At 36.1% G+C, this 25553-nt stretch overlaps 1 protein-coding gene across 7 annotated transcripts in view; it reads right to left on the bottom strand.

Moving 5' to 3' along the window:
* Nucleotides 1-3804: 3804 nt before the first annotated feature.
* ZFC3H1 (zinc finger C3H1-type containing) overlaps nt 3805-25553 on the bottom strand; it is a gene marked incomplete at its 5' end in the record, with an annotated part of 40804 nt that continues 19055 nt past the window's right edge. For 4 of the 7 annotated variants that reach the window (XM_083860045.1, XM_083860046.1, XM_083860047.1 and 1 more), the window contains 21 exons: nt 3806-4718; nt 4844-4906; nt 7362-7401; nt 7997-8098; nt 9236-9336; nt 10009-10174; nt 10270-10374; nt 12658-12768; nt 13020-13114; nt 13572-13770; nt 13855-13960; nt 15109-15346; nt 17283-17474; nt 17903-18089; nt 19841-20012; nt 20911-21027; nt 21384-21485; nt 22025-22146; nt 23060-23191; nt 24442-24551; nt 24637-25185. In XM_083860045.1, the coding sequence (XP_083716171.1) occupies nt 4581-4718; nt 4844-4906; nt 7362-7401; nt 7997-8098; nt 9236-9336; nt 10009-10174; nt 10270-10374; nt 12658-12768; nt 13020-13114; nt 13572-13770; nt 13855-13960; nt 15109-15346; nt 17283-17474; nt 17903-18089; nt 19841-20012; nt 20911-21027; nt 21384-21485; nt 22025-22146; nt 23060-23191; nt 24442-24551; nt 24637-25185 (3147 nt within the window). In that variant the 3' untranslated portion in view covers nt 3806-4580. Of the gene's footprint in view, nt 4719-4843; nt 4907-7361; nt 7402-7929; nt 8099-9235; nt 9337-10008; nt 10175-10269; nt 10375-12657; nt 12769-13019; nt 13115-13571; nt 13771-13854; nt 13961-15108; nt 15347-17282; nt 17475-17902; nt 18090-19840; nt 20013-20910; nt 21028-21383; nt 21486-22024; nt 22147-23059; nt 23192-24441; nt 24552-24636; nt 25186-25553 lie in introns of those variants that run through there. The other 3 variants (XM_083860049.1, XM_083860050.1, XR_014589938.1) reach the window with 3 other exon arrangements.

Raw genomic sequence — 25553 nt, 5'->3', positions numbered from 1 at the left:
CCTGTGATTCTGAATGACATTTAATGGGATGTGAACTGAAATTACCTACAAGGAGGAAAGGGTTTAGTCAAGGTCTGACCAGCATAAGGAGAGATTCAGGCTCCCCAGAGAAGTGGTGGAGTCATCATCCCTAGAAGTGTTCAAAAAAATGAGTGAACTTGGCACTTCCTGATATGGTTTAGTGGGCATGCTGGTATGAGGGCAAAGGTTGAACTTGGTTTTGCAAGTATTTTCCAACCTTAACGTTCAGCGTGAGCACTCTGGAGCCTCGCAGACATAAATTCATCTCACAGAACATTTATAGCAAAATCCAGGAGAAAAGGGAGCCAAGGAAAAACACCCCATCTTTCATTATCAACACAATATTGATCTTAGGTATACTGTGAAAGTGGACCCAAACACACAGCTGGACACAGTATCAGGACACCAGCACAGACCAGTGAATGTATGGGGAAGGTACAGGATGTGGAAGTTTCCACAGCCCCTTTTCACTTAGCTCATCTGAAGATTATGAATTTCTAATGTTTGGTGGGATATTGCCATGCTGAGAAGTTAGCTATCTCTTCAAGTAGTTGTTACTGAGCACAGCAGTAGCATTAAAGGTACACAAGAAATATGCCTAAAGGATTTTGAAAGCAAGCCCATTCTGTACCTTCCCCTCTCAGAGATGAGGCAAGGTCTCAAATACCTGCTGCACAAAATCAACACACCTCCTTCGTCTTCTCAAATTAAACCACCTGTTTTTCTGTTTCTGACAACCACCTTAATAAAAACTTACACAGAATTTAAAAAAAACCAAGCCAAAAATATAACTGTCATCCACCAGAATTAATAAAGCCAGGCAGGAAGTCTCTATCAGTAACTGCAATCAGTCCACTGATTATACAAAACAAAAGGTGAAGTGGGGGTCAATAAAAACATTAAAGACACTATGAAGTCCATAGCTAGTTCTTCAGCTCCTGTATATACTAAGGTAAGAAGTATTTACAAAGTTAGACAAGTGCAAAAGATCACATACTCACACCTCTGCTTCGGCCAGAAAGGACCAACACCGCTGGCCTGGCCTGTGCTTTCTGCCCTTGACTAAAGGAGCGTAGAGACAACTAGGGTGGAAAGTGAAGTTGGTAGGACAAAGGTGGTGAAAACACATGGGTTTATGTACACCAGGAACATGACAGCATCACAAAATTGCCGAAGGTGGAAGGGATCTCTGGAAATCACCTACCTGCTCCAAACCCCCGCTCAAGCAGGGACATCTAGAGCCAGCTGTCCAGAACCACATCCAGGCAGCTTTTTAATGTCCTCACTATCTCTGGCCACCTGTACCAGTGCGCAGTCACTTTCACAGTAAAAGTAAGTCTCTCCTGTCATTCACCCACAACCTCCCAAATTTCAGTTTATGCCCAATGGTTCTAGCCCTGCACCACTAAAAAGAGCTTAAGAGAGAGCTCGGATCTTTACATCCTCCTTTCGTACACACTGAGAAGCTCTTCCCTGGAGATTTCTTCAGGCTGAGGAAGTCCCCGTCACAGCCTTTCCGTACATGTGGGATATTCATCCATTATTTATCTGTGTGGCCACTCAGTGGGCTCTCTTCACTAACTCCATACCTCTTTTGAACTGGGAAGCCAGATTAGGATGCATGGCTGCAGGAATAGCTTCACCAGTGCAGATGAGAAATAGCACCTGCCTGGACCTGCTGGCCATGTTTTACCTAATGGAGTACAGGACAGGGACAATGGCCCTTGCCACAGGTGAATGTAAGAGCACCAGCTGTCCCACCAGAACTAACAAGCACTAAAATAACCAACAACAGAGATTAGTAGATTCACTGTAGACTTACATGAAGATAAACAAAACCACTAACTTCCATTTATTCTTCCTAATAAATGCAGCTGAATGTTTTGCCTATACTGATGTGCCTTTGCAAGAGCCAGGAAATGAAAAATACTGTAGTGGGAGTAGTTTGATGCAGTACTAATAAAGATCTAGACCAAGTAATCAAACCACCCTTCATAAAGTAGCTGTTCTGAACACAGAGCAAGTAGTAGCATAACTTTAGGGAATAAATTACTGTGCTTTCCCCTTATTTCTCCTCCTAAGCAGCTAGTAGTTTGCTTGATTGACTGGAATTATCCTTTTATTCATAGTTATTCCCCACCATTGCCTATAATCAGAAACTGCTTGTAGAACAGAAAGATCACTAATTTGAAAGACTAGTATGTAAATTAAATTAATACTCTTGGTAAATTTAAGGCTTCCTGGTAAATAATTAGCAAAGTTTTGCAAATGATAGCTAGAAATCCCCTAGTTTCTGGAAGAGAAAGCCCTCTTACTAGAATATAAGAGCCTGGAGACGATTTCATGCTAAGGGCAGGCCTGTGGAAGCACTAACTCCTTCCTGGAACTTCTACATTACCCAGCAGTGCATTTTTCTTCTTTAAAAAAAATGTTTGTGCTGCTCTAAAGACCATACAGCTTCTTCATACTTTTTCATTTCAGTCTCTAAATTAACAATTCCTATTATGATCAGCACTTTTATATATTCATCAAGCAAGATAGGGTCAAAAGGCCACATCCATAAACCATGAGTATTTTAATCAGAACAATATGGATTAAGGCCAATGGAAATCAGAACATTGTGGGCTTCTGGTTCCCCCTTCACTACCTCCAAGTGTGCTTAGAAGCCATTAACGCACAGTAGACATAATTAATCCCTGATGAAAATGTAAAACCTAATATCTCCTTTAGAAAGGTCTTCTGCTATAAAGTCACTGTACAGCAAGGCAAGAAAGGTCACCAAGAAACCGCCCTAAGTGCAATACAAGATTGTACAGGGTAGCATAACAAATGCTCTATCCCTTGACAGATTTTCGATTTTTAATAGTGGAATAGGTAAAATGTTGTCCCACTAAAAAACAGTGCTGCAGAAAAGTATCAACTGCTTATCTGGAAAATTTTAAAGACAAACTATGAAAAAATATTTGGCTAATCTATGGAAGATAGCATTCATCAAACTTAAAGGGGTTTTTAATAAAAAACCCTGAATACTGCACTTGTGTGGTGTGTGCCGCATGACATAAGTGTGAAAAAAAAAAAATCAGGACACCACCATACTCCAGTAAAGAACAGGTTTGAGTCAGCTTTCCTATACAGGTTGCGCAGTCTGCGGTTAAACTTGGCCATTAAAGTGAGTACTTGAGGTTTTACATTTAAGCATGAATCATAAAATTAAGTATGAATTATTTAAAAGGACTTAAGGTGAAGAAACACTCTCCATTCCCCTGGATGAAAACCAGTATTTCCCACTTTTTCCGTCTTTAAGAGAAAAATGCTTCATCTATGCTTCATGTTTAGCTTCAGATAAAGTAAGGGGTTTGAAAGTTACTGGAAACAATACATCACAAACCAGTTTGCCTCACTCTACCATGAATACCACTCATTTACTGGCCATCTTAATGAAAGACCTGCAACTGAACAGATACTAGAGCCACCTTTTGGTATGACCTGGCATCTATTTCATCTCTCTCTCCAATGTTTATGTAGCAACTTTGGAAAGTGGGCCTTATTTCATTGAGGTCAAAAAGGACAATATAAAATGCATTTGCCTTTATTGAAGTGGTATTACTGATCGGAATAGTTGTTATGGGACAAACAACTGTGTACCTGAGACAAGGGGATGAAAAAACCCCCAAGGGAACAGCTATTCTATATCCACAATAGGCACTTCAACCGTATTTGCTTATCTCTTGATCAAAATAAAAAGACAACAGATATTTATTTTAAAATGTCAGCTTATATTGAAAATATCTCTGTAAAAACACCTGTAATAGTGCAAAATAGTACCAAAACAAAACAGACAAATATTATCTTTCTTTAAACTGTTAAACTTTATTATAAATTAAAATTTCTTTACAAAAAATTGCACATAATTGACCACTCTTAGGTTCTGATGCACTGGCATTTGCAAAAGTTTCTTTAATCTTCAAGTTTAATAGTCTCTGCCATGAGTCCAATGCAGAAAAGGGCAGTAAGCAACCCTCTTAGAGCCTTCAAGTGCAAGAAGCATACTTGTGGCCACGGCAGTTACACTTTCCTTAAGAGCGGCTGCTTTTGTTTTAAATCCTGTAATGAAAAAGTCTCAAAAAAGGTTTAAAAAATGAAAAACCCAAAATGGACTAGTTGCTTTTTACTGTAAACACAGCCCAGTAAATTAATCCCAAACACAGATCTCTCAGGCATCAGCGAGAGTGTCAAGTGAATCAGGAACAGCAAAACAAAGAAAATAGTAAATAAAAAGAAAATATAAAAAAATAAAGTCTGTCATTTGATTAACTATACTTACGTAGATGACGTTATGAGAATCTGGCAGCGCCCAGAAGCAAGGCCAGACAGGGAGTTCATGTTTCCAGAAGAAGGTCATGTTAATTGTTTCCAGGTTCAAGGAAAGCAGACTGGAGACTTGATATGCTCAGCAATACTCATCTGCCTTACATAGATCTTAGGGAATGGATCAGCCTGAAGAACCATTCAACTGATTTTGGCATTTTATAGGACTTATGGCTGACCATACCCAGCGTTCAGTGATTCTTGTTTTCTGTTCTGTAAGTGTTTAAATTTAAAAGCTCATCTAGGCTGACTCCAACCTCTTGGCACTTGGAAACTAGTTTTCTCAGGTTATCAGTTTTACCTCCTCCTGATGCTTCAAACAAGAGTTGCTGAAAGAGATGGGGAAGCAGATATAAGATTTAGCCACAGCCTGAGCATCACCACATCTATGGATATGGGATATGCAGAGAATTTATATGAAACCTCAAACTTAATCATAAGGAGAAAACATTACATCTTTCCACAGTGTTGCACATAGAGGTAACTTCTGAAGGGCTCTCTGATATAAATGATGGACCTGTAAAATAAAGGCAAGTATTAAAAGTCAGCATGATTTCATGCACTCAAAATGAATTATTTGAAGCACAAAAATCTCTCACAATAATTTTTAAAATAGTTTTGAAGTCAAGCATTAAATTGGTATTAAAAGCAAAGGCAAGGTTATGTCTGACCTTAATTCTGACCCTTGTATGAACATGATTAGTGACATGAGGACCTGCTATTTTTCTTCACAAGATTCTTGCCTCATTCATTGCACAGGATGGAACACATTCAAGGAATGAAGCAGCTTACTGAGTATTTCTTTCACCACTCAATATGTAGTCTCAAGTCTTGTTTATTGCATATCATCACAATCCTGCAATGAAAATAACTGTTTCATGGGCTTTTTTCCTTCAGTATCTATCTATCTATGCTTTAACAATCAGTATGAGTCTTTGCAACTCTCAAAAAAAAATGGTTTTACCATTTTATGGTTCAAAATAGAGGACCAAAATATTTAATACTAGTACTTACTCAAGTGTCCTTCCACTACTGGTATCTTAAGTCCCAACTTCAATCAGAGTCACTAGGGGAGGTATTTGTTGGCATTTTAAATACTTGTACCCGTTTCCATATTCTTTTAAGAAACCTTTACATGACCTCTAAAGGAAATAAATGACAGGTTCTCCAGGAACAGGAAGTCCAGAATCTGAATCGCAATTCAATTTTAAACAAATATCCTACTTGTTTACTAGAAAATCCAGTTATCTGGAACAATCACTGATTTGTGTAAACAGTTTGAGGTGTGCACTACATCCCAGACCAAGACCCCCACAAAAGCATGTGAGACTTCTCTGCACTGTGTGTGACTACTTAAGTGATTTTACCACATACCGTATAATTAGTGAGGTGGTTGCAGAAGAAAACACAAGATTTCTTCTGGGTGTAATCCAGCTACAATGTTTCACATATGTCTTCATTTGAATTGGTTCGTTTTGTCTAAGTGCCCTCTTTTTTATGCATTTGGCATATACTTTTCTAACCAAAGAAATCAGAGTTCTTTTCAGTCACCAGCCTTACTATAGGCAGTGTCTTAAGATGTAGTCCATCTAATACAATGACTGAAGCAGGGATCTGTGAGTAATTACAAGATTACACCAAACCATCAACACAGAGACAGAATTAAGGTTGAATAGGCAATCCAGCCTTTGATACATCCTGACTTTGAGCTATATGATCTAACAAACCAAGTAATTCTGCTTAGGTGATGCTCTTTTTAAACATTCTAGGAGACCACAAAAAAGGAAAGAACACATTTCATATGTGAGTCTAACAACAGCATGCTACCCTTTCTGGATCAGTTAAAGCTTTAATACTGATTCAGAGGAAAGACCACTGACAAAAAAAGAAGGATACTAAGAGTAAGTCACTACAAGATGGCACACAAAACCAGATACAGCAGAAGAGAACCTCAAATACCACAAGCAAGTGATGAGTCACAAATCCAGGGCCTCATGACAGCCCCCACCCTCAAATACACAGTATCTTTTCACGGGTGGAAGATTATTTTGAAGGTGACAGCAACAATATCAGGAAGATCATTCTGTTTGGAAAGTGATGCAGCTGCTGTGCCAAAAAAGTCTCTTCTGTGTTTGTACATAGAGCGATATTTCCCTGCCTTAAGTACTAATAAGTAAACCTATTATTTTTGGAAAAAAAAATCATTTTGGGAAAAAGGAACTGGAATCTTTTGTGTGGTCAGGAACTACGGAAACTCTTTCTATAGACCAGTTTGGCAGATCCACCCTTCCAACTACTTCACAGAATCAAAGAATGGTTTGAGTTGGAAGGGACCTTACAGATCATCTAGATAACAAATCCCCTGTCATGAGCAGAGACACTTTCTACTAAACTAGACCATACCCATCCAGTATGGCCTTGAAACCTCATCCCCAGAATCGATCTGCAACTTCCCTGGGCAATCTGTTTGTGTCCCACCACCTCACAGTGAAGTTGTTTTTCGTAATATCCAATCTATACCTCCTCTCAGTTTGAAGCTATTCTCTCTTGTCCTAGTATGACACACCCTTGCAAAAAGTTTCTCTCCAGCTCTCTTGTCCACTTGTAAAGATAGTCATTAGCATCTTTCCAGAATAAGTCTTGCTTCCCTCTGCTAGAACTTAAAAACAACAATCTCCTCCAGGTTAAAAAAAAAAAAAAAAAAAAAAAAAAAAGAAGAAAAATACAGCCTTCCCAGTATGGGAAAGGTACACAAAGAGAGCATGCACTCATTATATAATCTATTCTACCTCAACTGTTAAAAACATTTCTCCCACTTGAAGCACATGCTTTAGTATTTATATAAACTAGAGTACTTCAACTAACTAGAAATCCTGGATTTACAAGATCACCATTGCTTTGGATAAAGCCAAGGTATGAGAAGTTTTACAGAATTTCATAATTATTCATTTTAGTATACTGTGTTGACTTACTTCTCTTTGTCCCATTAGAAAGCATTCGGCAGCAATGGCTCTGAGGAAAAGAAATATATAAAAACATTTATTCTTGAATTATTTTAAATGCCATTAATGGCAGAATACTGACTGTGGAATGGAATTACTAATTCCTTGAGAAGAAACTAACTTCCAATGAGGTTAATCTATTGTGAAAAGATAAAAATAGCCATTTTTTAAAAACAACCTTACATGAGCAAGACATTTCAGTGGTTCCCCATTATGAACAAACACTGAAGAAAAAGATCAGTTCAGCATCACTGGATAATGGAGAATACTGCTATTGTGATATATAAAGGGGAGGGGTAGAGAAGGGGAGACAGAAGTCAATAGTTGAATTTAAAAAGGCAACTTGTAAATACATCATTCATAGTTATCTGCATAATATTCATTCACTGAAGTTTCCCCAAGAGGGAAATTTCATTTCTCATTTTTAAGAAGTGACACTATCTCTGTTTGCTATAACGAACAGTTACTCTCTAGATAATAAGCTAATGAAAGAGAAGCTTCCAGTACAAGCCCAATTGGAAGGACATTTCAGATTTACCTTTGTGAAGTAAACCTTACAAACAAAAGCAATAGCTATGAAAACAGATGTATGACTGTTGCATTACATTTTCCAGATGGCCAGGCATGTTGGGATATTATATGTAAACATCTTGGCTTGTAGTTTCAGAATCTGAACATTGCTCTCCTCCCAGTATCGCAGAAGCAGTCTGTAAAAGGCATTCATGAGAAAGGAACACTGCTCTAATCACTTGGAACAGAAAAGCTACCCAAAGACACAAACACATTACACAAAACGTATTATACCTAATCGGAGTCAAGAGCTTCAAGTAGGAAAAAGCCCAAGCCACCATATACAATATTGATTTCATCATGCTCTCAGAACAAAACAAGTTAAGATACACTTTCAGAGAATAACTAAGAAGTGTGAAATCAGAGAGAAAACATGATCTTGGCATATTACAGTGGATTCACTTTTAGCATGCACAAGGTAACTGCACATTAGAAAAGAGACAAATTAGTTTTATAGTAATGGGCTAGGGATACTGTTCAGTCAGTTCTGCTCACCCATTTCATGCAGTATCAACACTGTCTAAGGGAGCTGCAAGTTCCATCTGTACAGAATTGCAACTTGATTTAAAATGAAGCCATTCAACTTCATGTGCCAAAAGGCAGGTGTGTCACACTCTCCCCATGCCCACAACCACACATGAGCCCTGCTTTGAGTTCTTTGGGGTCATTGCTGATGATGAACAGTGTTTTGGGACTTTTCAATACTACTCAAATATTCATGCATTCAGTGTACCTGAACATAGGACCTTAAAAACAAACATGGACCTTAATCCTGGCAGAGCACATTCTGAAATACTGTTCAAGTAAGAGCCAGTGCAATGTTTACATTAACTGATTGTTTCTCATCAGATTTCCTTTAAATTATGTTTTATCATTACTAAATAGATGTCAAGTTAAGCCTTAAGCTAGCACTGTTATAGACTGGTATATCCATTTTTATTTGTGCTGGAACTATACTTGTAATAGATCATCAAGCAGCAACAAGATTTTTATATGTATCTGACGTTTCTCTAACCACTTGAAACGTGGACCATTTGTCGTCACCATGTACAATGAGAGTTAATTTCTGTATAATTATAACCTGCCTGTAGATAGAACAGAACATTGTCAAATCTAAGACTGAAATGACGTCAGAAGGCATAATGTGCCTCAAGCAACATGCAGTAATAGAGGAATAGTTTTACTTCTGTAGTAGAAAGTAAATCATGCATATCTTGCACAAAAAACAATACTTATGTTAACCACCTGCCTTAATTAAAAGTATTTTTACATACCTCAGTGCAAGTCCAGAATTAGTAGGCATGGTAGAACAAAACCGTTCCAAGGTTTTGGAATGCTGAGATTTTGGAATGCAGCTCAAATAAAAAAGAATTACCTGCAGAATTTGAATTATAAACATTAATCCACTTTATAGATGTTCTTTTGCTAAGAATAATGGTATGACAAACTATGAACACTATGACTAAAAATGAGTCGCCACCTTCAGACCTTATCTCTCTCAAGGGTACAGAAATAAATTTGTGTAATACGAATTTAATGTCAAGTTGCTAGCACCACCTGCCTTAGTCCTTCTAGCCTCCATTCAGTGCACAGATAAATGCAGTTTGTTAGCAAAATAGGATCCAAGATTTTTATAAGCTTTATTTTGTCTGTGTAAGTGCTCAACTTTTTCCTACTTTATTTCTTCTGTTTCTCAAGCATTATAATTTCTATGATCAAAACTGTTTCCATGCACCAGTGGTACAGCTCTGCAGACCCCTCTTGTGTAACCATGTCTTCCTTCCCTTACCTATTTTCTCTTGAAAAAAATTATTTTTTATTACCATGACATAAGGTTTCTCTTTGCATTACAAGACTTTCATTTGAAAAGTTCACTGCCAGATACTCTTCTGTTCAAAACACTACTTATATTCAGACACTTCCTTCTTTTTCTAGCTCTCAGTGTTCATATACTGGTGCTATACTTGAACAAACAGATTAAAGGTACCTGCTTAACAGGTCATCAGCCTCTTTGCTTAACCAAAATTGTCCACAGACACATTTTTACCTTATTATGAAACTCGTAATTGGTCCAATAATCAGCAGTACTAAATGGAATTGGGTATCGTGTGGGGACTGTCACCAGACATCTGTTCACTAGATCAGTAAAAAGCTTGAATTCTTGAACTTTGTTGGTGGATTCAACAACTTTGCTATTGAGAAAAACAAGGTAACTGGAAGGAAAAAAAAAAAGAAAAGAAAAAAGATGGTTCCAGTAGTGTTCACTTAGTAGTTGAGATTAACTAACTTTCTTCCCTTAAGAACTTACTCCAACCAAATGTTCTGAACAGTCTCCTGCTGCATCACTGCCCCCAGAGCTGCTTCATAAGCATCCAGTGCTTCACCAACACTTGCATGAAGAGATTGGCACAAACTGTTTATATAAGAAGATAAAAACTGTTGTTTGTCATAAACAACATGTGTTGTTACACATTAAGAGTAAAACATGATTAAGAATTTCCCATTCTCAGATGCAAGAAAAAAAAACCAGTTGTTTTCAATTAACAGTATCATGGACTGATTTATCAGTCAATTTATTAGAATGGGTAAGTCCCAAAAGCAGGCAACAAGGAATAATAAAACAACCATGAAGTTTAAAATGTAACCCTTAAAAATAAATTAAATCTTTCAAACTGTCTTCTACTCTCGTAAGGTACCCTCTTATTAATCCTTCTAATAGGAATGCTCTAATTGCTACAGAATGGAGACAAGTCTTAAGTTTCCATTTGGAAAGCTCCAGAACAACACATTTTCAAGTCCAATTAAAGCCACTTGAGAAATAGTATCAGTGTCTGGCAACAAAGTTATTATTTTGAAACAAGTATTACCAGGATCTGGGGTAGAAACACACTGATTGTGTCAGATGAAAAAAAACTGATAAGAAAGGTCAAACCGCTCTCCCCCCTAATTTTGTTGAACAGCTTCTCAAAGAAACATACAGTTGGAACAACATACAGGACCTGATCAAAGACAGGAGCAGACACATTCTCAGATGAAGACACAGCAAAAACTCGGTATTTCAAAGTGTAATGTAACAATGAAAAAAGGCTAAGACTTGCAATAAGTAGGGTGGGGGGAGAGGAATCTAGCAACCTCATAAATACGGGGTATACAGAAATACATAAAGTAAGATAGGGCTGACCTTGCTACAGAACCCTCCTCAGTAAAGTCACATAATCAGAGGCTGATTCTACTCCTGCTTTCTTCAGGAATTATGAACTAAATCAGCTATTTGCTACTCTCTCTAAAATAGTGCATGTACACATTTGTGTGCAAACACAAGTGTGCACACAAATTATCTTTCCAAGTAAAACTTTGTTACAAGACCTTTAAGGCTTTGCTCATTTCAATCTATTTTCAATTGGTAGAAGTGAATTTTTATGTCTTTTTTCTTCCATGCCTGAAGAAAGGAAATATAGATACACAGGCCCAAGTACCTAGACACTTATTGCAGCAAAACTCAAACAGAGAAACACTCAATTATTAGCTCTGAAAGTAATTCAGCTGCTTATTTCAAGAACACGTTTTTTTCCTCTTAGAAGTAGGTGCTAAAATACAGGAGAATCTGAGCTTATGTCAGGGTACCTTATGACTAAATAGTGACCTCAAGTGACTTTGCAATAATACTTCTACTGTGTAAGTGCCAAACACAAAACTGAGCTTGTCAAGAGGTATTTTGTTAAAAAAAATTAAAAGTATTTAAGTTGGTAGTAACAGACAATTTAAAAAAAACCCACCAACAAAGATAATCTTTATATAAGGTTTAGAGCAAGTTTTCTTTAAAACCATACATTTTACCTGTAAGTTGTCCACCAATTAAAAACAATAAGCAATAGTGCTGAAGAAGTTCTGAGGATTCCTCACTCAGTATGTGAAGTAATATCATCCTTGCCCTTTTATTTATCTGAAAAGCCAAATAGCTACTTGTGAAGATTGTCAAAGCCAGACCATGAAATGGTAAACTTTTTAACAGCCTAAAGCACCTCAGTAACCACAGTTAAGTAACTAGTGTAAGTTACAGACAGCTAATAATGTGGTGTCTGGCAAACCTGTATACTGCTGCCATCAAAAGAAATTATGGAAGAAATAAGAAAAAAGCAAAAAAGAAAAAAGATTGGGTATACATGACAAAGACATGTTCCTTTACAACCTCTTGCACAGGAATAGGTCACCCTCCTGCATTACTTTGCTGTGAAGCTTCTCCATAAACAGCTGAAACAATGAGTCAAGGAGCTGGGGAGATCAAGACTAAACAACAAAAACTAAAACGGAACAGAACGGAAAGTAAAACTACTGTAAAATAAAAAGGGAGACAAGTGAAAGCCAAGCAAAAGAAAAACACTACTAATAGCAGCAACCTAAACCAAAAGTAAAACTAACAAAAAAAAATTGATATGAACATACCTATCACCATTTCCATAGGTCAGAATTTCTGAAAGATTTCTCAAGTGGAAAATTTAAGTTGACATGCAACTCAGTTTCATAAAATTATCTCCATTGTGCAGCAGGCCAGTAGGTTCTCTAAGGACTGGCCAATCATTTATTCAGAGAATCCAAAGTGACACACCCTTAGGCAAGTCATGAATATTCTGCTTTTGGAAATAAAATTTACTCAGACACAATAGCTGTTTCTCAGAAATTCCTGGGAAAATCTCACCAGTAGATCTGCCACAGATACGGGATTTGCTGGTTAACAACATCATCTGTAAGATGTTCTTTATAGAGAGGTGATGTAAATTCAATGGGCATTGGAAAATTCAAGAGATATCTACAACAGAAGAAAGGAATCCAGACATTCAACTTGCTTGCTGTTTCATTTTTAGAAGCTCATAGCTTTATAAAATAGTGTCTATGCAAAAACAAATGCATATCTTATACCAAATCACCATTCACTAAAGTTTTGGCAAAATATGCCAAGGTAAAAAACAGAGTTTAAATTTAAAGTTCTAGACTATCATGAAATTCAAGTAAATGCTGATATTGCCAAAATTTAAATTAAAAAAATCATTTTAAACATACCTTAAGAGATCCATGGGACCATGCTGTTGGCATGTATTCTCAAAGAAAGCCGCCACAAAATCTTGCAACAGTGGAAGAATACTGCTTGACCTTTCCTATTTTGTTGTTTGGGGTTTTAAAAAAAAAAAAAAAAAACCAAACACATCAATCTGAATATGGTAAGACTAATTTAGGCAAAATAAATTACAAGTGGTGCATCTATCTCTGCAACACGTCATTGTCTTCATTCGTTCTCTCATGAATGAAGTTGAAATGAGGCTGTCAGCAGTAGAAAGAAGAAAAAACATTACAGGGTATACTTTTACTTTGTTACTTAAGGCTATTATTAACACTGAATCAGAATAACCCAAATTATAAATCAATGATTTTATGTAATTGCTAAGATTATCATGTCACTTGTCTTGCCTATTATAATTTTCCTATAGGAAGGAATACTAGACATCACAAAAATATCACTAAATTAAATCAACTTGGCAAGATTTTTAAACAACACACTAACCCCAAACTCTGCAGCTAGCAGACCAGCAAATAAGTTTTGTAGCCGAATATTACCTGTGAAACAAGAAATTTACACAGCTGATAAAAAATTTCTGCATTCTGAGGATTCTTCTCAAAAGCTCCAATCCACACCTTGTGGGCATTTTCGCTCTGCTCCATCTGCAAATACAAGGTGGCCAAACTCTCCAAGAGCTGACAGTTGTTAGGACAGAGCTCCAATAGAGATTTACAAAGTTCTGCAGCAGACTCCCACCTTAAAGAAAAGTAACAGTTAATTTTAACAGTAAAAAAAAAAATAGTCGAGTACTCCAGTTAAGAACGTCTTGAAACAACTCACCTTTCAAGAAGTTTCAGCAAAGCTATCATGTTTCTGTAGAGAGGAAAGCAGATAGCTATTCTTTTGTCAGCCTCAAGGCTTTCATCAGTACACGTTTTGACCGCATCTTCAAAACAAAAGTAAAAACAAAGCCTTTATACCTCAAACAGTGTCAAAATTATATGATGCCTTAACATAATAAAATGTCTCTTTGAACATAAGGCAAATACATACGCATGAAAAGATATTTCTGAGAGTCTGTTTTTGCAAATTACTAGAAATAGATTATCATCTTTGGAAAAGCTCTCTTTACTTAACACCACACTATAAAGACAAATCTTTCAGTTTCATCTCTTATTCATTTTAAAAAACAGGAAACACCTTACCAATGAAACATTAAAGTAATGTTACAGACAGAAACATATCCCTAGATTTAAAATCACATTCCAGGATTTTCGGCATAGCTGCCGAAAACTGTTGAAGCAAAAGCTAATACAGGATATTATTTTTCTCCTTAGCATAATAAGAAGTCATCCAACAATGAACACACCCCATTACTAGCTAGACTGCCTTCACTCACACAGCTGGGCTATTTCATTGATCCTTGAGTATTTCAACACTGCATTACCACCAGCAGCATAGATATTTTCTCAGTGGCAACTCAATACTGCTGCTGGCTAACCACTGACATTTTAAATACTATATAACAGCATTTCTCTGCTACTATGAAGTCTATCTCTAGCAGCACCACCATAAGCTAAAAACTCAATTTCTTCTAATGTCTTTATTTTACACTTTAAAAAATGTATTCAATTTACTTAAACTGTGAATTAAGATAAACACATGCATTGTTCTGCCTCTTTTCAGGAAATACATTAATATTCCAGGAAAGTAACTTTCCAATAAACATATCCTACTGAGGGGAGTAAGGGTACGAAAGAATGACAGCTGAAGAAGCTTGGCTTCATGCTTGCATAAGCCCAAGAAAACTAGCAATGTCAAAGACCAATCAGTGGCTTGTGATTGTTTCTCTGAACTATCATATTCTACCAAGAAAGAGCTGTGGGTTGAAACCACAGATGAAAAACTCAATGCATGGGTTAAGCACCCAAGAACATGGATTTACTGTTCTGTTCAAATCAAAATGCAATATTCACTAGATTAATTCAATGGGTTAGCAGTCATCAGCACTGCCATGAAATTCCAAAACTGAATAATAGTTCTTGAACTACGACGTGTGAAGAACGTATTAAATATTTACCACCTTAATCTTACCTTCAAACATAGTTAAAAGTGTATCAGGATCAGTCTTCACATCTTGAACTGTCTGCCATGGTATTAAAAATGGCTCTTTGTGCACAATCCTTGAAGGACTGACATTAGCTGGATCATAGAACTTGACTGGGAGAACACCAAATTCAATTAGATGTATGTAAGCCAGCCAAGCCAAGCAACGGTCACTTGCAGTAAGGTGTTCTGATATTATCTTTTCATTTGCTGATTTTAAAGCATTCTGTAAAGGTTAGAAGAAATTACATTTCAGCCACAAAGTCTTTAAGATTTAAGAATGGGAAAAGAAAACAGGTAGAGTAGGTTTTAATACTCTGAAAACTTTTCCAGAGAGAAGACAGGAACTAATTCTTTATGTAAATCATATTCATATATGGATCATATTTGCTTTCTGTGAATGTATGGCTATTCAAATTATGTACAGTTTCTAGTAAGAGGTTCAGAAAAACTGAAGAAGATGGTTATTGTAAAAAGTGAAGAGAGAGACACTTTGAACACATGCATCTCCTAAACATATGTTCATTCCATTTTCCTGCTTCATTCTCCTATTACTTCCAGTTCCACAGAAGTAATACAGTAGCTCTAGATACAATTCATCTGCAACCGGGATTCAACTTACTATATCCTACTGGGTTTTGTGCATTTGGGGTTGTTTGTTTGGCTTGGGGTTTTTACTTATTAAATTCTAGTTAAAAAACTACTAAGTTACACCTATTCAATTCTACTAAAAGAGCCACCATCTCTAGACATGTTTTAAAGATGTTTTGGAAACCTTACTGAGAGCAAGGATACTATTTCGAATTTTTCTGCTGGTCATATGCAAAGATAGAATAGTCCAGTTAAACTAGCAGATCCCAAATAAAGTAATTAGAGCATGCAATTAAATAAAATCTTAACGCAAATTCCTTCTAAAACACAAAAGAACCTCATGACTAGTGATGTGCCAACGTTTTTCTGGACAGACACAGTTGATCAAACAATGCGTTTTTTTCAAGAGAATGAATATATTTGCAAATGTATGCAAAATTCAGCAGGACACATGTCCTGCAGTTGGTGAAAGCTGGTGTTTCAAAAGCATTTCACTTATTCACTCCACAAAATACGTTTAAAAAATAGCTTTCAAGTTTTCCAATACACACTGCTATTTACTCTGAAGTGCAGTTACTTTGATATTATTTTCTCGGAAATGCAATTTAACAATCTCTTGCCAAGTCATTCTTTTGAACTACACATTTAAGAAGCATTTGGGAAAAAAGTCTGGCTTTGTGATGATGCTTTGCAGAAAGGTAAGGGTAACCAACCAGTGTTATTCACCCGGATTCTCTCACTGGATTTCCATGTTGATTTGACACAAACAGTTTTTCTCGCTCTGTTCTTTTTACTCATTTGGAGTTACATTTCTCAATACATCTGGGGAAAGCCAGCAGAGCACTGTGCTTTCCTATTCCAACTGGAGCCAGACAAAAGCCTGACGTTCTCAAACTCTGTCTGAGGGCAGTGACAGGCTGCAGCAAGCAACAGGCGGCACCTGCTGGCAGGAATGGAACAACCTGCAACTGGAAGGACAAGAGCTCCTGCTCTGGAAGAGGCTCATGTCCATTTCTCACTGCCAGCCATCACTTTTATTTTTACCTACCCAACAGTTAACAGTCACTTAAACTACTTCTACAATCACAGCTCTGGCCTGAGATAACTGAATGACTTCAGAGTTGATAGGAGCAATAAAATCTAATTTAACAGTCTCAAGATTCAAAAGCAGGGCAATACTGTTAAATAACTACTATGTTCTTTCCCAAGAACTACTGGTTTAATAATTTCTGTAGAAATTTTGAATACATGAGGCAATACTCACAGGCTTCACCGCAAAAAACAGATCTGTGGTTTACTAGAAACCAAAAAATTAAATCTCTCCCTGGGAATTATTTTGAGTCATTTTAGTCTAGGCTATTAGCTACACAAACAAAAACAGTAGGCAACAAAACCCCCAAAGCTATATCCAGCTTTTACAACGGCATCACAGCTCAACGCAGAAGTCTATTTGTTGAGTAAGTTCTCCTAAAGGAAGGCACAGTTCCAACTAAAGTTCAAACTCCCACAGTCACACGCAATAAAAAGGTGAAAAAGTGAAAACACTCCTGGGGCAGTAACTTGGAAGTTACCTGCAGCAGAACAAGAGCATTCTGATGTCTTCCTGTAAACAGGCTTAAATGAACCCTGTAGAGGAGAGTCTCCAGCAACTGAAAGGAAACAAGATTGGGGTTTTCTCCTCCTCCTGTCACCTCCATTAGGAACTGTAGCATCCTCCCACATACATAGTCTTTTCCATCAAAGGAATTCTCCAAATTCAAAAACTAGAGAGAAATAAATCATAGTAACAACAATCACAATACAAGTAAAGCTTCTAGGTTAAAGTTTCAAAATAATACAGATCACAAACGTCGAATAATGTCTTTTGCTATCTTATGAACTGTTTCCTTCCATCACACCAAATTTTCATTTTAAACCTCAAAAGATACCACTATTAATATGTGCAAGAACACCCAAACTTTGCATTCAATGTAACATACTGATTTTAAGTAATTCTTACTACCTGAGGAAAACTGATGATTTCTACAAATAACCTGCAAGAACTTCAATAGTTTCATTTTCAACTTTTGAGTTTTCAAAAAGCTACAGTCCTTTTTATTTGACACTTTCCCTGTCACACATGCTGACTTTACACAGTAGAAAACACATACTTACAGGAACATTTCATATATACTTTGAAATTTTTACTTACTGTCCACCAGATTTGGTAGGAGGGAGCATATTCCACTGCTGTTTCACACATTTCCTGTATCTCCTCCTTGGTTCCTCTTTTTGAGAAAAGTCTGAGGTAATGACACCAAATTTCAGGATTTTCTTTGTTGTTCTCAAGGGCTCGAGCCAAAACATTTAAAGTAGAATCTAAACACTCAGATGATGAGCTGTAAAAATTGAATATTGAAAAAAGTATTCGCATCAACTGTGTTGGCATTGTTACTTAGACAGTATCAAATATGAAAACAGATGCTTTTAACTGGAATGGAAGTCACACACATTCGGCCATTTTTTACACATGTTGTCCTTTACTATCAAGGTTTCAAAGCTTCAACAAGTTTTCAATCTTCAGAGGTTATCAGGTACAGTTATCATAGCGCACAGAAGTAAGGATTCTATGAAGACTGCCAATTCAAATAAAAGAGTGCAAATTAATTGAAAATGGGTAAAACTGATCTGTAAGCAATGTTCTTAAGCTGCAAGGATATAAAGACATTTAAATGGCTTACAGGCTTAAGAACTTAAGCAGCTATTTTAAAGGTGTAGTAAAGTAAGTTATATTTTTGTCAAATATTTAATTTACTTTCTACAGTCATTAAATGTAAGCCTTTATTTCAGCATATCATACAGGTTCTGTCTCTAAGACATTAAAAAAACCCTGATTTTCTTTTTTGAAGTAACAAATCACGAGATGATACCCACCAAGTAATATAAGATTAATTGAAATAACTGACTATACTGCAAACCACAGAGCCAAGCTATATTACATAAATACATCTTCCATAAAACCACAAAATGCTTCTGAGGTTCCCCTTATTCTGAAAACATCTTTAGAAATTATTTTGCATGGACATTTATGAGAAGAAATACACAAGTCTCAAAAAACCTAACACAGTTAACCATGCATAAGTCTGAAGCTTTCCCAATCCCACTATTTTCATTACTACAGCATTCAAATTTCTTCAGAGTACTGAGGAAGTGGGAATGGGGGAGGTGGCTGCTTTAATAAAAGGATGCATATCTTCCACTAGGCTTGCTCCCTTCTTTTCTGGGTTGTTTCCCAAGTACACTTATATTTAGAAGGCATGCTCTTCTCATGCTGCCACTTGCTGGTAATACTGATTACTGGCCTTTCCAGTTCTACCCCTTCTATTTTTCAGGCACCTACTGATACAGTTAAACTGATTTTTTCCAACATTTTCCATTATCCACAGTTTATACAAGGCTTTTAAAGCAGAGCTGCTCCTGTCCATTCCCCTTGCTTCCCTGCTATAGTTGCTCACCTGTACCTTACTATTAAAATTGAAGTCAATCATCATAATGGATGAAACCATCATGACAGAATTCCTAACGAAATGATCTGATTGCCAATAGAAACACAGTACCCTGCAGCATAACTTTAAGGGAAACTTATGAAACCAAAATTAAAAAAAAAAAACCCACAAAATTAGAAACCAGATGTTCAACTGGATGACTTCTACAGGAATAAAACTAACTAGCAGAACTGTACTTTTAAGAAAGTTTGCTGATGAAAGCAATTTCAAACATTATTCCAGCCGTTCACTCTGTAGAGGAGAATAGTTAAAGTTCATTGGTCCACTTTTACTGCTGGAAGTACAACATTTCACTGTAATCTTACACAGAGCATTTTTCAAACATGAATAATTACTTCTCCCACACTTTCCATCAACTTTCATTCTGAATCAAAATCTACCCAAAGATAAAGCATCAGTGTAATTTATTACTCCTATAATGTACTAAATATAGTAGAAAATATAATCTAATCTATTTTTTAACCTGCTTCAAAGTAATGAATTATTTGTGGCATTGTTGAAGAAAGTTCTTTAACATCAAAAAAGGAAACTTGATCACAGCAGCAAGGGCAAACATAGCAAGGTCTCAAATGGAGCACACATACCCTTCATTTTGATTCAAGTATTTATACGCAAGTTTAATCCAAAGCTGTACATCACGGGGGTTTTCTTGGACACTTGCTTCCAAGTTGGAAATGTCATCAGTCTCACTTGTAAAATACCGGACATCATCTGGAGTCACCACGGTATCAAGCACTGGAACTCTTTTTTTATGTTCTGTGGGATGGATTGTAAATAATACCCAAAATTTTAAAAAAAAATAATTCCTTTTAAAAAGAGTAGTGACCTCACACTCTCACAAAAAGTGGCATTTATATATTTCAAGTACACCCATTGATCAGAACTAAATAGCATTATCTCAGCACCCTTCAAACTTGTAGAGAACTATTGCCTGTAGAGAAGTGGTTGTATTTCAAATGTGAAGGAATCAAAGAATTAGCAGTAAAGGCTGCCTTGATCAACAGACACCAACTAAGGCAGTCCATCAGGCACCATTAGGAACTAGACACACCTGACAAAGAAAAATTTATGTCAATTTCGAGTCTCAAAAAATCCATTTTATTGATTTGCTAACAAATCCTAAAGCTCCTACTTGCAAGTCACATGTGAAGTACTGTCAGGTTACTGATGCTCGAGCAGCTTCCAAGTCTCAAATGCTGCTTAACCCCAGCTTTTTTAAACTCCTGATCTCACAACAAATACTAACTCTGTAGAAATTTAAAAAAAGGTAGCTGAACACTGATGTTTTGCTATTTAAAGTTCAAGGGAGGAGAAAGGAGAAAGCCAGGCTGTTGAAAGAAAATAAAATTTTTGAAAATCCTAATGATTTATGGACAAGGCCAAAACATTCTAAGGAAACAGTTCTTTATGCTTCTTTTAAGAATAGAAATTCCACCCTAATTTCCAGTCAAATTAAATTTAAAAAATCGAATGTAGTTACAAGTGTAGGTCAACCTTTACCTAGACGTTTATGCAAAATACGTGTGTAAAGTCAAGAAAAATATTAAAAGCAGTGGTATTCTCAAGAAGCACTTTAAAAATCAAGTGGTAGAAAGAGGTTGGTGGGTTTTTTTCCTCCAGTACTCATTTAAAGAGTACCACACATCCAGATTACCATATTTAATAGGTCCAACAAACTGTTCCTCTTCACTGCTGCTACTATCTAATAGAGGTTTTCTCCAGTACTTTGGTTTCCATTTCCTTTTCTCTTTCCAAGTTGTATGTGGAGGTGCTGTAAATAAACAAAGTAGTAAAAATTCTCACTTTTCTGTATTCAAGAGTAAAATATTTTTCCTAATAAAGATTTTAGATAAAAAGATTCTGTGAATTCAACAAAACTGTATGTATTTCAATACTACTTATTTAAAATTTATTATGCTTAAGTGCATAAATAAATTCTATAAATGGAACTCCAAACCTATCGTATTACTGCCTTAAACTCTGCTGATTTTATTTTACCACAATCAGAACTTATAATGAAATAAATAAAAGACATGAAAATATATTCTTGGTTTACAGAATCATCAAGGTACTTAGATAATGTTTTTAAGTTTATATATATTGTATTTAATCTACCAAGTTACTTACTGTGACTTTTACTCTCATTGACATTGCTGGCCAGAAGAACAGCCATTTGATCCACTGACATACGATCTCTGTTTATACCAAAAAGTTTTTCAACATATTTTTCTGAAACAAGAATATGTGCAGCTTAGGTAAGCATATGAATTAAAACACTTCAGTAACTTAACTGCAGTTTAACACAATCTATGATAAATTTATGAAATATGACTGCTTTAAGAGGCATGGTGATTTAACACAGAACTGAAAAGAAAGGAAGTTGTTCGGCAACTTGCCTATATGGGAAAGGCATTGTTATAAAATTCCAGCTCCACTGAAACAGGTCAGTGCAGTAGTTACAGAAAGAAATGAGAAATGAGAGAGGTAAAGATTCCATGCTCACTGCTCCCCAACACCCTGAATCCCAGCCATACTTTTTTTTTTTTGAGTGAAATGTTCCTCAGATCAGTGATTGTTTTCTTTCTGTAAGACACTAAGGAACTAACTACCTGCTACAAAGGATTGAAATGGACAACTGAAAGCTTCATATAACTGTATCTTATATTCTGCTTCACATAAAAGTCCTTGCAGCTAGAGCTTTTGATGAAATCCATTCCCTTCAGAAATTAAATGTTAGGTACAAAAGAGAACAAAAGATTGATAGTAACCTGTGGCAGTGCTGATTTCTTCATCAGTGCTTTTTTCTGAACAGCCAATCAGTTCTAAATTGTAAGACAGAATATCCTGAAAGAGCTGCTTACGGTTAAGAGTGCAATCTTTCATGTGCTGCCTGAAACAGATAAATGAACAATTAATAGACTTACATTAATTGCATAAATTAATACAACAAAATATTAAGAAGGTTTTAGTATACAATTGGGCAAGGCATAAAGAAAACAATACCCCACAGAAAAACTCTTGTTTACTTCAAAATTTGGTTAAATATATCTGGGCCTTTTCTAAACTTAAGCCTATATCACCATATTTAGAACTTTCCAGTTCAAAAAAGGCAATTATAAGACTTTGGTATCTTTGTATCTTAAAGAGCCAAACAACGGTCTGATGACAACAGCTAAAAGCTTATCCAGAATAAAGTTCATTCCTATTTTACCAGTAGTTAGGTTTCTATATTGATTTCCACTGATTCCATTTCCATATTGGTTTCCATAGACTTCCATTCCCAATCAATTCATAGCCACTTTTAAATACACTGCACAACATCGGTAAACAATTTTTAATACCATTTAATACCAGCCTTTAAAGAAACAAACTTAGCCAGTACTTTTCCAGGAAACTAGAATTACACTACAATATTATTTTCTTATTTGGTATACGTTTTTCATGCCAAGTGTGCTTAATAGTATCAACCACTATGTGAGGTTCTACAATGACTTGTCGTTTTGCTGAAGTCATATGTAACCAGTTTCATTTGAGTTACTAGAAAAATACAAAATGTTCTCTACCAGGCCATATTATTTTTCTAAATTTACGTCTAAAGAGCCTCCTCTTTCTTTATGGCTTAGATGAAAGGGGTTTTTCTTCCAACTAAGTATCTCTAATAGAGTATTAAAAATAACCATGTTTAGAACTCGTGCATAGAAACACATACCCAGATCTTCCAAAGAAAAGAAAACCATACTTATTTCAGACTCAGACATCTAGAAGAGATTTAGTTTAAGCTAAGAAAATGAAAAAGAACTTACCACTGACAGTCATCATCATTACACGTGCCTGTTAAATCAAAGCGGCAGAAACACTGTTTTGGCTCAATCATATTGCTATATGTGATTGAACTGAGGTACAACTTCTCCTTGGTACGAAAATAAGGACTAAACCTAAAATGAAACAGCAAGTTATTGTCATAAAGTACACAAGGCAAGACATCAGTTTTCTAAAAAATGTAATTAAAAATCACTCTGTATTAAATCTCATTATTTCCAAAACCCTGCTACTGCCCAAAACCATCATTAAGGCTAAGAACAAAGTAAAAAAAAAAAAAAAAAAAGTGCGAGGAAGGGAACAAAAGAATACTTCTCAACCTAGGTTTTCCTCTAGCATTCTCTTCTACTTTAGGAGCAGAACTTCATTAATATGAAAACAGGAAGTGTAGTAAAAACACAGTATGGAAAGCAAACTACTGAAAGTCCACTTCAGTAGTTTATAAAAAAATCTCATGCTCTAATCAGCATTAAGACCAACACCAAATAAAAGTGTAAAGAGAACTGTAAAGATTAACTTGAAGAAACAGTGGGGGGAAAAAAAAACCCAAATGAAAAAAATCCAATTAGCCTTAAAATGTATAAACAAACAAAATCAGTCTTAGTCTAGCAGACTAACACTTGTTTTACATCTTTAGCTGAAGTCTGACTACCTCAATTTTGGGATTTCTAGCTCCTTCAGAAATTGACATCATAACCTACAAGTTAAAATGAATACTTCTATAAAGATGGCATCCTCCATCATCTACTACATAAGACCATTGCAACAAAAAACCTAAAGCACACGGTAGGATACAACTCCTCCAGTTTAAATTCCAGACTTGTTTTCTAAAATTTGACATGTAGGAACAAAGTTCTCTTTAGTCAAGAAGACAGATGTGCCAAATTGATTACACCTGCGGATGTTACTGTCAGGTCAAGACTAATCACTGTGATTATGGCTCTTTCCACGGAGGAGGAATCCAAAAATAGATAACTGAGCCAATTTTGACTCAGATAATGTAAATCCCAGCCAAGTTCAAAGACTGCATAATTGAAATATGCTTCTTGGATTTACACTGCCTCATACCAGATAGAAAAATCCTGTTTTCAAACACTTAATCACTTTCTTAGTTTAGCTGGATCCAACAACATGCAATATGATGTAAATGCAGCATATTGCACAAAACCAAGGGACATGCACAGCAGAAAAAAAGACTGGATAAAATCACTAGGTTCCCTAAACCAGGCAATATTGTTTAGGGATAGTCAAGCTTCTCACTGGGACTCATCTTTCTGTACATGCCTGGGTATCAAGGAAGAGCACTGAAGAACATTTGTACAAGAACACATAAGCATAAGTCAAAGAGCTGCTACAGTCTTCATACCTGTAGGATTTAAATAGTAGAAGAGGACTACGATACGGTCCAAACGGAAATGGTTTCACTTCAGCTTGTTTACTTTGTGATGTAAAAAAATCCATGTCCACTGAAATTTCCTAGAAAACACACAGACAGATTACAGCAGTTGCCAAACTACTTAATAAAGACAAGCCTCCTCACATTTAGTTGTAAAACATTTACCTGACCACATAAGACATCTTCCTTAGGCACAATAAAGGCAGTACTTTTCATTAGCAGTTCTTTCAAGCTGTCAGCTTTAGCATAAAGTTTTTTCAGTTCATCAATATTCAACCCAAGGAACAGCTCAGGCTCTTCTGAAGCCTTTTTAGAAAGTTTGTTTATAGTTTCTTGTTTTGGAGTGTCCATGTGTTTAAGATTTGGCTTAGTAAAAGAATTAGATTCTCTGAAAGATCTCCTTCGTTCTCTGTTTGAATTAGACAAAACTTCATCATCAAAGTAATTTTCTTCACTGTCCAAAGTCAATTTGTCCTGCGTAAGATCATGAAGTGATGGCTGAGGTAATGCAAATTCAGATTCCTCTTCTATATGAGGTGTAGTATTTGATTGTTCCTTGGTTTGAAGTGCACGGGCCTCCTTCAACTTCTGAATCTTTAGAGCATATTCATACTCTAGTTGCTGCAGTCGTTTTTTCTCTAGTGCAATCAGTTCTGCTGAAGGCTTTTTTGGACTTGATGCAGGGGAGGTATCCAATTTCAACATTTTGTTTGGCTGAAAAGAAAAATAATTCTCTTTATTTCAGTTTTCTCATCTACTGATCTATCAACAGGAGGGAAGAACACAGGCAAAAAAATTAATTCAGGGGTTTATAAAAACATTTTAAACTTTTGCCTGAAGATTTCAACAAACAGCAGAAAAACAACAGAAGTTTGTCACAATTCAACTGGCAGATTTGCAGGCTCTGTGATAAAAATTACCCTACACCATGTACAGGGCTTCAACAGAAGTTCTGGCCCCAGTTAAAAGTTGAGCTACAAAACAAGTACACACAGTATTGCTGGGAGTAGGAGCACTAAAACTTAGAAAAATATTTTAGCTTTGTTTTTGTGTATTTTGTTTTTCAAAACAGCATCAGATCC

Source organism: Zosterops lateralis, assembly GCF_965231275.1.
Source record: "Zosterops lateralis genome assembly, chromosome: 4".
In the NCBI taxonomy this organism is placed as follows: domain Eukaryota; kingdom Metazoa; phylum Chordata; class Aves; order Passeriformes; family Zosteropidae; genus Zosterops; species Zosterops lateralis.
The sequence above is the reverse complement of the archived record's forward strand: the minus strand, read 5'-3'. Positions and strand labels throughout refer to the sequence as shown.